Source organism: Natrix helvetica (assembly GCF_964273705.1).
Source record: "Natrix helvetica genome assembly, chromosome: 6".
NCBI classification, from domain to species: Eukaryota; Metazoa; Chordata; class Lepidosauria; order Squamata; family Natricidae; genus Natrix; species Natrix helvetica.
In genome coordinates this window covers 24,553,493-24,565,635 of record NC_138553.1, presented here as the reverse complement: position 1 = coordinate 24,565,635, position 12,143 = coordinate 24,553,493, and the positions used below count along the sequence as shown (strand labels likewise).

At 37.5% G+C, this 12,143-nt stretch overlaps 1 protein-coding gene across 1 annotated transcript in view; it reads left to right on the top strand.

Annotated features, from left to right (window-relative positions):
• Window positions 1-12,143, top strand: part of NUAK1 (NUAK family kinase 1) — a 62,366-nt gene that overhangs the window by 43,068 nt on the left and 7,155 nt on the right. Inside the window, exons 3-6 of the mRNA XM_081956654.1 lie at window positions 4,049-4,200; window positions 5,392-5,457; window positions 11,032-11,151; window positions 11,481-11,613. Of these exons, the coding sequence (XP_081812780.1) occupies window positions 4,049-4,200; window positions 5,392-5,457; window positions 11,032-11,151; window positions 11,481-11,613 (471 nt within the window). The remainder of the gene's footprint in view (window positions 1-4,048; window positions 4,201-5,391; window positions 5,458-11,031; window positions 11,152-11,480; window positions 11,614-12,143) is intronic.

Here is a 12,143-nt window from a genome sequence, read left to right as displayed (position 1 = left end):
AACTTCAGTTTCTCAACCTTGGTAACTTTTAAGATGTGTGGACTAGAATTAAAGTCCTCAATCTTAAAGCTGCCAGTGTTCAGAATCACTGATCTAGGGTGAGATTCTGATGACTTGCTAAAAGGTAGCAGTACAAAACTGAAATGTAGCCGTAGTAAATAGACATTCTTGATTGACATTTCTTATTATATTATATAAGTCCTATTCAAGTCCTTCAAAAACATGACTTGTTTGTTTATTTATTGTTTCTTATATAGGGGAATTAATTAATTCAGAAAATATATATGGCTGTCCAACTCACTCTTGGTGACTCTGGGTGGCTTCCAACTTCCCTGGCCACAGCTATCAAACCAGCCACTTGATGGGCTCCAGTGGTGGGATTCAATTTTTTTTTACTACTGGTTCTGTGGCCGTGTTTTTATGGCCGTGTCTTTGGGTTGGTGACCGTGGCAGCGGAAAGATACTGCAAAATCCCCATTTCCACCCCAATCCAGGGCAAGGATACTGTAAAATCTCCATTTCTACCCCACTCCAGGGCAACAATATTGTAAAATCTCCATTCCTTCCCCACCCCACTAACCTGCTTTCCAGATCTGTTCTCCTGTGCAGGGCAACAGAAGAAGACCCAGCCGATCAGCTGGCACTCCTATCAGCTGGAACTCGGGAGGCAGCGAATAGATGGGTGGGGCCAGTCAGAGGCGGTATTTGGTGATTCTCCAAACTACTCAAAATTTCCGCTACCACTAGAACTGGTCAGAAGTGGCAGAATACTACTTTTGATGGGCTCCATATCATTCTAGAGTCCCCAGTCCTGTAGGTAGAGCCATGTCTTCATGGCATTAAAAAAGAGTGTCAGAGTGTAGGTCAAACTTATCTCTGAAGAGATGACATTCCACAGGGAGAGAGTCACTACAGAGAAGGCTCTCCTTCTTGGTCCCACTAGATGGACCTCCTTAAGAGGGGGGACCTTCCTGAGGGAAAGTTTAGGATTGGGTTAGCAGAGAAAGTACTGAGTCCTGCTTAAAATTTAAAGGTGTCCCTTGTCCAGTTAGAACTAACTTGAAAGGCCAGTGCTCATCTCCGATTCTCAACCAAAGGAGCCTATGTTGTCTGACAGATGTATCCATCATCAGGTGGCCAGTATAAAAATACAGAATGCCTTCCTGCCAAAGCAGTACCTATTTATCTACTTGCATTTGCATGCTTTCAAAGTGCTAGATTAACAGGAGCTGGGGTGGGTAATGGGAGCTCTCACCATTGTGTGGTGCTCAGGTCTTGAACTCGCACTGTCGAACTTCAAGCTGACAAGCTCAGTATTTTAACTGCTGAGCCATCCCCCCTCCACTCCCCAAAGAGCCTGCAAAACCCCATGGACGAAGGCCAGACCTCTCATTTCCTATCAATATTGACTGGGATCAACCACAGAGGAAGGAAGTGAACCAGAGCAACATAGTACCCACCACTCCTGATCTCGCCAAAACTTTCCAGAAGAATACTGAAGGTTGTGGAGAACTCAAATACAGCAAAGATGCATGCACTACCCCATCCCGTTCTTGCCAAAGGTCATCAAAAAGCACAGCCAATACCATTATAAGGAAAGTTTTTGTTTAACCAATTTTGCTATGTATCATAGTCACTGAGCCACATCTCTACAGTATCTCGTATTTGCTCGAAAAGCAGATATTTCTCATTGTGTTTCCCCCCCCTGTGAATTAGTTGGTGGTAGCAACAGCCCAGAGCCTATATAGAAGCTCTCCCAGATTCAGAATAATCTGCATTACGATGACAGGTCATAAATCAAATGGAACAAAAACACAGTGAGCCAAGCATTCCAAATAGTTGTACCAGAATTGTATATCCTAACACTACTGTATATGAAGCTTGAAATTTACATTTTAATAGGGAAGAATACGGTACATAATTAATTCATTTTTATTTGTAATAAATAATATTACAGCTAAATATGTTTGCACTTACAAAATGCAGTATATTACAAGATGATCGCTTAAACATATCAATATCTCAGAAACTGATGGCATAAATGTCTATCTAATGAAAGTGTTGATTTAAAAAGCTTGCAAAGAGAACGGTTTTCCAGGTTTACTTATGAGCAATTACCATTTGATAATTTTATTTTACTAAGACCTGGAAAAGTATCTACTAGGAATCTTGGAAAGCTGTTATCAGCTTTCAAGATCCATAGAATTTTAACCTAATCTTATTAAGTACAGGATGGTTCTGCCATAAACATGGAAGAAGCATGATAGACACTCTTAACTCTTCCTCACTAGCAGCTGATATGTAAGATAGACTTCCCTTAATTCTGGACTTAGCAAACAGCCTTCCTCAGACTTATACCCACTTCCACCAATTTAGCCATCTCTTTAAAAATAACCTATATGGCCATCAATCACTATGTGTGATAATGAAGCCTGCAATATATTGGTGTGGTCTTTCATAGACAGTATCTATTGGGCAATGTTGAGATTCAGGTACCAGTTTCATAGGCAACTGTGGCTGTCATCTTCAGAGGCAAGGTGGTTTATATAACTCCATAGAGTTTTGGGAGTATGCACCATACAGCCTCTGAAGATGACAGCCACAGTTGCCTGTGAAATGTCAGGAAACTGATCTCTGTGACGCATAACCCAAAAGCTTTATGCACAGTTAAAGATTTCATTGGCCTTAAATATCCACATATTTGATTTTAATAGCATACTCTCTTTCCTTGACACAGGAATACACATTTATCCCATAGTGAAAACTTGGTTCTTGGAGACAGGCAAGGCAAGCAGAGTGTGTAACGCACTAGAGCAGTGTTTCTCAAACTTGGCGACTTTAAGTCCTGTGGACTTCAACTCCCAGAATCCCCCAGCCAGCATAGCTGGCTGGGGAATTCTGGGAGTTGAAGTCCACAGGACTTAAAGTCGCCAAGTTTGAGAAACACTGCACTAGAGGATGTTTTTCTTGCTTTGCAGCCTCCTATGACAGCCGGATGTCTCTTCAGTTGTGCTCATTGGATATTATGCTTCCTTTATGAAAAATTGCTCTAATTATTTTTGTATAAGTGACTTATAACATATCCACAGCACACATTATTTTACATTTTATCTATTTACTACTCTTCAAAAGAGCATCAACCAACAGCGTAGGTTTTATATTACATGTTGATTGCTAATACAGTAGTAATCCATTCTTCTCTGTTAATGACAGCATGGCCAAGAAAAAGGTGTTGCTTCAGTTTCAGACTTCATTTGTGCTCCAAGTGGAAATTTCATATTTTTATTAGGCAATGAAGGAAATGTATTAAATATTATGTTGAGAGTTTGTTATATTCCTGAAGCAAATTCTGCAGCCCATATAAATTACTTACCGTAATTGGTTGCCTGTGGGGATAAAAGTTATTTATGAAACATTTCCCCCCCTATTCACAATATCTTCTCTTTTTTGCTTGTTCTTTCGTAATTAAAAAGGTCTTCAAATAAAATATTTATATTTAAGAAAGTGAGAAAAAGATCTAGTCGCAACAATTTTAATGAGGTTAATAGAAGAACCTTGTGAAACATAGTGGGGAAATGTTACTGAATTTTTATTTGTATTTGCATTTAAACACTATCTGTTGATTAGTAGGCAGATTGGAATTAATTTTCACTATTTTAAATCCTTTCGTTCAATTTATGGTTCAAAAATGTATCAGTGTTTATAAGGTATGGGGTAATAAGATATCTTACTCTATGACAAAATTGTGCTTGAAATACATATTTTGATAGAAAATATGTTTAGAATTGCGAAAAATATTTCAAAGTATTATAAACTTTAAAAGTATTTTAAATTTTTAAAATGTGCCTAATTCTGTGTCTCAACTGCAAAAATGATAAATTAAGAAAGAACATACTGTTCTTGACTGTTTTTGACTGAGAAACTGAGTAATTTGTGCGCCTCTACAATGGAAGATGCTAGCTCTGATTGCTTATATGTGTATACAAGTATTTTGTATTTAATTCATCAATATAATAAAATAAAAGTGTTTGGTTTTATTTTATCTTAGTATTTGAGAACAAAGATAAAATAGTGATCATCATGGAATATGCAAGTAAAGGGGAATTGTATGACTACATCAGTGAGAGGCGAAGGCTAAATGAAAGAGAGACAAGACACTTCTTCCGGCAAATTGTTTCAGCAGTTCATTATTGTCATAAGGTGAGTAAAAAATATTTGGAGGTATGTGGTGATAATCTTTGCATTATGTGCACTTTCCTTCATACCCGATTTCAGACTATAAGATGAATTTATATTAGAGCAACTAAAACTAGGTTTCAATTTAGTGTAGGCCTCTCTTTCAAACAAGTTGGCTTCTAGATAAATAGCAACTCCATCTTCTAAAAAATTCAGTTTCACTCTGTTTTGTTCCATTCCACAGTTTCTACTGCTTTTCCTGTCTAATAAAATGATACCTCATCCTGAACTGACCAACATAGCACAGTCTTTGCTTACTTTACTTTGCTGAAAAAGGAGATTTACAAACCTCAAACCTGCAGTCGTCGCAGCATCCCCATGGTCACTCATCACACATTGGGTGCTTGCACACAATCAGTGTGCATTTAGAATAGTCACAGTCTCCTGTGGTTACTGGATCACCATTTGCAACCCCCGATAGCCAACTTCGCATAAACAGAGACAATGGGGAAGCCTGCAGGAAGTTGCAAGTAGTGGCCACGTGATGTCAATAGTTTATGATTACAGGTGATTTGCTTCACAACTGCAAACTTATGTGAAATCGACCTCTGATTATATTGTTACAAAGTAGTTCCAGTAGAATTAATTTATGCTGTAGGGAACATAGCATGAAATACATAAAGCATTTTGAAGGGGGAAGGCAGACAGTTTTCCACTTAAAACACAGGTTGTAGTTTTTACTTTCATAATTTTAGTGTTAATGAATTTTAAGAAGTTATTAGATTTCAGGCTCATATTTAAGCAGCCATTGAGGGGTGCAGTATAAATCATCATGCCTAAAAAGGCTAGTTGCTAGAATTATCGGGCCTTTTGCGAGTACTGTTCTTACATACCTTGGTAGGGATTGTTTTCTAAAGCCTGGGAAGACTATATTACTTTTACATTGTGAAGGGCAGATTGGGGTTGGGAATTAAGTTCCGAACAGAGTTCCCCTGCTGTTTTACAGGCTTAGTGGGTGGACAAATTCCAGTCATTCTTCTCCTAACCACACAGCAAGTGACTAATGCATCTCCTGTCACTAGTTACTAGTATTATGACTGCAGTGTAAATGCAAAGACCACCCTGATGCTTTGCTTCTTTAATCCAATATTAACCCCCCCTCCTCTAGAATCTCCTGTACATTCATCTGTATGTTTTCTTTATTTCTTCTTTCAGAACGGTGTCGTTCACAGGGATTTAAAACTGGAAAATATTCTTCTTGATGACAATTGTAACATCAAGGTAAACTTTCTTCATAATCAATCAATCTATCTATCAATCTATCAATCTCTCTCTCTCACTCTCTCTCTTTAAACATTTTTATCAAAGTTCCTACTTTGCAGCATCTGTTTATAGAAAATAGAGACCATCTTCGTGATGATTTAAAAATGAATTAAGACTTTTTAATTTAGTTTAAAACTAAAGTAGCAATTTTCCTCCCTTTAAAAAAAACAGTAACAGCAATCAACACAAGGGTCAGTAGATCCCTTTCACAAGATAATGTATTTTGCAGATGACTTTTTTTGCTGGCGGCCGGGGCTATGCACCATTTTTTGGCTTACAAGTTTCAAGTGCTTATTTCACCCTCTGATCATTCCTTTGATTGCATCTGAAAAATAAGCACATCCACTTTCAAAATAAACTCAAGCAGAGCACATGTCCTTCATTAGGAAGTGGCCTTAGAACTCCAGGCACAATGATAACTTTCAGATTAGTTTTTGGTGATGTCATAACTATGTCAAAAATCTTTAGTAAAAGCATGGGAATGACCTTTTCATTCTTCTTGGAAAAAATGGAATGGTTAAGATACAAGCTACGTGATGCTTTTATGGGAAACTATTCCTGCTTCCAAAATTCACATTCCATTATTTAAAATGCTAAGTATGCTTAATTATATAATATTATAATTATATAATAAAGATTTTTCTTAAATTGGATCAGGCAGCCGGGCGCCCAAGACAGAGATGGCAAGACACCATCAACAAAACTATGCAAGATATGGTCCATATCTAAGAAACACCCTTAGTAATAATTCTTTCAATACAACAGGAATTCTAGAGATTCATGAAAGTCCAAGAAAAGTAATATTACATACAGTATATTACACATTTATTGTATTTCATTGCAAAGTTGCTATTTGGGTTGTCAGGTTTGATTGCATATATTCCATAGGATTGACCAATGTATCCAATATAAAGTGCGTAGGAGACCAATAGAAGATGCATCTGGTAAAGTGAGCTGTAGTTCATAAAAGCTTGTACCTTTCAATGAAACTTGATAATTTGAAAAGATGCTTCCAGACCAGTAGTGTGATTCAAATTTTTTTACTACCGGTTCTGTGGATGTGGCTAGGTGGGAGATCATGTGACTAAGTGGGCATGACCAACTTGATGTCATGCCCATGCCCACTCAGTCACGTGACCCCCCCCACTACCAAGCCACGCCCACAGGAAAAGATAGGAAAAAAATTGAATTTCTACCTATTTACCTATTTTCTGCCCAGGCCTGGCCTAATCTGTCAAAGGGCTCCTTCAGCATGCCGCCCTGCCCTCCCTTCGCCAGTTGCATGTGTCACCCCGTTTCCCCTCCTTTAGTGGCCCCAGCCCTAGCCCCGCTTCCTCCCCCCCTCCGCCTCTTCCTTTGGGCTGCTTACCTTCCTCCCATGGCGGCTAGTCTGGACTCCAGAAGGCAAGCTGAACTCTGGTACTTTTCAGTGGCCTCCAGCCAGCCGCCACTGCTGGGAAGCAGCTGTCAAAGAAGGCTCCCAACTGTGAGAAGTCTCCCAGCTGGCCACATACCGCCATAAACTACCAGTCGCTGCCATTGCCGCCCTGTTCTTCGCACCGTGCATACCACTGTAGCGGCTTTTTCCAACTACAAGTAATTGTAAGGTTCTTCCTATGAAAGTCCCTTGAGATTCTAAGTAATATTAGGGTTGCCCAGGCAGTTATTTAATGGAAGTAACATTGGAATTTGCTTCAGGACATGGGTGACGGGGAGAGCAGGGTGGTGGTGGTTATAAAACGTGCCTGGTGTCATCATCTAAATACAGCAACCTATGTGGTTGCATCAGAATTTGGGGCTCAAGGACACAATGGTGGCTTTACATTGTGATATTACTATACATATCATGATTTTGGCTTTCTTGTAGGTTAATGTTGAGAGTGCCTAGTATTTGATTCTTGTATTTGTGTTAGTATGAACAAAGAATTGCATAATGAAACAAAGTATTCTACAAATTAAATTCTTCATGAAACAATTGAACTAGAATTCATTAAAAATCCTATCTTTTCTGTGAGTTAAACAAAATATAGTGTTTCTTATCTTCAATACATGAATGCCTCTGTCACTGCTAACCACTTCTTCAAGATCATTGTAATTCTTGCTGTCTCATCTCTCCTTTTATATTTCTACCTATCTTTCTCTGTTTCTCTCTCCCACCCCGCTATACAGTATGTATGTATGTATATATATATGTATATGTACACACACACACACATACACACACACACACACACACCAGTATTATACTCCATGAATCCCACAATGTGGACTGAGATCCTATAAAATGTACATTATATGCATTTTGATGGTTTTAAGATACCTGAGTGTAATTTTTTCCATAGAAGGCTATAAGGCTTGAAGGTTACTCTTTGTGGGGAGAGAATCATACAACCCTTATTAACGTGTAATTTTAACATAATATAAGCAAGTGCTTTTTATGTCATGGATATATAACTGATAATACTATATTGTAATAAAACTATGCAGCCTTTGATAGTGTGCTCTGAGAGATAGACCAGTGTTTGGTTTTTGCACTATTGCCTAGAATTTTTCCACTTGATGTTTAGAATGAGGTTTGCATTTTTTTTTATATAAACCATAATTCCCCAAAATAATTTGGCCAAAACCAGAACCCTTCTGGCAACAGTCATTCTACCTAATCATGGCAATTGAATTCAGTCCTCTTCCAAGATACCCTTTGTGGGATCTCACCATATCTGTTACTTCCTTGTAAGAAATGTAGGATGGGAACTGTCCTCCTTCTGCTTCTGTCTCTGTTTCCATTGTAAAAGAAGTAAGTACATTTGATGGGTTTTGGCTATATATATATCAGTACAAATACAACACACACACACACACACACAAACACACACATATATATTCTGTATTTATATACAGGACACATCTACACTTACAGTCTTATATTTCTCAATTTTCACAATACTTAGGACTTCCTTTTTCTAAGTTGTTTTCTTAATAGCATTTATTTAAATTTTACTTGTTAAGCAATTTACTCACTGAGTGTAAAGCTTAAAGCTAGTGCTCTCTCCAGTATTACAATTTAGTTAAGCTGAAATTGTTCCCGTAAAAATATTCATTTACACTACAGATACAATGAAATTTACTTACTGAGTGTGAAGCTTATGCTCTGTCCAATTTTGAGTTAATTCAGATTACCCCATGGTCAAATATTGGAGAGGGTATAAGCATCATATTCAGTGAGTAAATTTCATCACATTTAATATAAGTAGTGGAAACAATCGTTTCCTTGAGGGTAAGGGAATACAGCATCTGGTTTTTTAACAACCCCTCCCTGTTTGGGAAACATTTGAATTCTTTGGCTCTGTTTAAGTGAGAAGAACTTGAAGGAATCTTGGCTATTATGATTTTGTTCTCCACAGAGGAGGAGGAAAAATGACAGTTTTAACTAGAAAATCTGATAAACTTGTGAATATAGGAGTTGGCTGAAATAGAAAGACTTTTTCCTGAAGGTCAGAAAGGAAAATGCTTTGGAGCCAGTTTGAGATTTAAAGTTTACACACCCATTTGCATGTCGGTACCCATGTATTTTGTAGATTGTAGAACAATAAGAACACATATTGTCTTAATTAACTGTACAATGAATGTCAGAAAAATCTGCTCTATAGTTTCTCTAAGTAAAGGAAATCTACTGATTCAAGAGTTGTGATTATGAGCTCAAGATAAATTTCCAGCAAACTTCTCAGAGTGATTTGATAAGAACTTCAGGAAATTAACTGCAAACTGAACTTTGAAAATTTGCAGACTGAAGTTCTACACCAGCTGCTTCTAATGGGATTTGAGACATACAATGAAGGCTTACACAGGGACCCTTTTTCCTAGGACTTCTTTCTGCATGCAATTCCAAAACTGTGAAACATGGATTGAGATATTGATTTTGAAATGATAATTCACTAATATAGCTACTGTCTTGTAGCTAGGAATGTCCTTGTAATGAAATATCAAAAAGCACAACCTGGAAAATGTCCTGTAGCCCACCTATGGCTTTCCACCACATTCAATCATTAGCTTAGTATACTCTCCATTATACTATTCAAGAAGTAGATACTGAATAATTATCTCCTGCTAGGAATGCATGTTAAATTCACAGAACACTTTAATAAATGACTCTTTCAATTTACATGCTGTAGAGAAGGCAACATTCCTATCTAATTTGCTAAATTAGAGGAGAGGATTGTAGATTTCCAGTATGAGGTAAAAAGTGTTCATATTTCATTAGCCTGCAAGATACAGGTATTCTGCAATTGAAAGAATCCTGTTCCCCTAGTTTTATTTCCCCCCCCTCTACAGCAGGGTTATCAAACTCATTTTCACTGAGGGCCGCCTTAGGGCTATGGTTGACCTTGGAGGGCTGGGTGGGCAGGGCCGACTGGCTGGGTGTGGCCAGCTTGATGCTACTTCCCAAACTGCTGGCATGTTTCCTCTTCGCACTGGGTAGACCGGGCCGAAGTCACGCTGGGCTGATATTTCCTTGTTGCATTGGGTAGACCAGGTCGAAGTGACACGGGGTGGCCCCTTACATTTTCCAGGGCTGTCCTGCGGGCCAGATCTGACCACATTGCGGGCCAAATCTGGCCCATGGGCCTTGAGTTTGACACCCCTGCTCTATAGGGATACAGATTGCTGTGACTAAAAACTAACTTTTGCTCTGTACGCAAAATCTCAAATACAGGGGGTGATCAACATGATCCTCCTCTGTTTGGGTGACCTCTTATTTGCTATTGAATAGAGTTTCTCCCAAACAAGCTGGAGTTTATTTATTCTGAAATAGTATAGGGTCTCCTGCTCAAACTGTGGGATGGAGTAGAAGACCTCCAAGGTCCCTTCCAACTCTATGTTCTATATTCTTATTCATTAGATTTTTATTCTACCTTTTCATTCATTTTTATCCCATTTTGTCATTCATCCAAAATATATTTTGTTATAATTTTGGGAATCTTCTCATTCTTTCTCATTCCTAAGCACATATTTGAATCAACTAGACTTCCAAATTGCCTCACTCCAAGAAAGACCCCAAATATTAGAAATTCATTTCCATTCTAAGTTTTTATTTTCCAATTTTTCAGAATACTGTTCAAGAATATTTTGCATCCTCTAACCACTATTCTTATTCAATTAGCAGTACGATGTGTATGTAAGCATAATTTTTTGCATAAAAATTGCTTTAGCATAACAAATATGTTCTGTATGGTTCGAACGTTTATTTTATTCACAATATACGTGTACATTTGAATTGTCCATGAAAGACATATAAAACAACATGTATTTTGGCTTTGATATTTTACTAATACAATAACACATGCTTTATATAACTGAAATATAATATAATATATAATGTAATTGAAAACCAGAATTAAAAGAAACATAACAACTGTTATAAACTCATCATGCTACTATTCTGAAACTAAGAAAAGAACAGAATGGGGAAAAAAAAGCTTTTATTAATGTTACATATTATTTATCAGCCAACTGCTTCTAAATTTGTCTTTACAGATTGCAGACTTTGGTCTTTCAAATCTTTATCAGAAGGATAAATTTCTCCAGACTTTCTGTGGAAGTCCATTATATGCATCTCCTGAAATTGTTAATGGAAGACCTTATCGGGGACCAGAGGTAAACAGAATTCAGAAGAAAGAAATGTTAAAAAAAAGAAAAGAAAAATATAAAATTACTTATTGACTAATTCATTTTATATAGCTGATTTGTGTAAATATTCTGTCTGTCAGGAATTTGGTGAAATGATTTTTTTGATAATCCATAAAGGAATAATCTTTGCATACAAGATGCTTTAAAATCTTGTTTTCATTGTTCATTGATGGATTTTTTTTTACAGAATACTGTTTTTTAATAATGGTAGATGGATGTTTTGTTTCTTTAGTAATTCCAGCATCTTCAGGAGTCACCCTATTTTACTCCTTATGTTTCTTATCTTTCTGCTTTAGGTTGACAGCTGGGCTCTTGGTGTTTTACTTTATACTCTGGTTTACGGAACAATGCCCTTTGATGGCTTTGATCATAAAAATCTGATCAGGCAGATCAGTAGTGGAGAATATCGTGAGCCAACACAGCCCTCAGGTATCAAAAGATGTGTCATAGTGCATTGACATAATAGGAGTTTCTGATGGCTTGTTCTACATCCTTTCTGATGTTTGGTATGTGGAAGAGTTGGATGGATAAAACAGAAATGCTGCAATACAAACTAAGGATTCTCAATTTGCATAAAAGTTCTTGATTTTCAAAAGGGTATTGTGAAAGTTTGAGGAAGAACTGTCTAAAGCAACAAGTATTTCTGATGTATGATAGCTGTAAAGTATTATCAGCTGCCCTAAATGGGCAAGGAGAAGCCATAAATTATTTCTCAAGTCTATACTTGAAAATATGACATTGTATATGTCCACAGTCTTTCTCATCAGAAAAACACAAACACTTTGGAATAGTACAAGGAAAATGGTGGATTCCAGAGGGTTACTAGTACCATTAGTTAGGCAGAGCTGCAAGCTACTAGATGTATAATTGTTCTTCAAGGAATTAAAGTACCAAAACCATGACGATACCTAACCCATCCTTCCCCCAGGCACTGGGTGAGGAGGATTTGGTTCTCAACC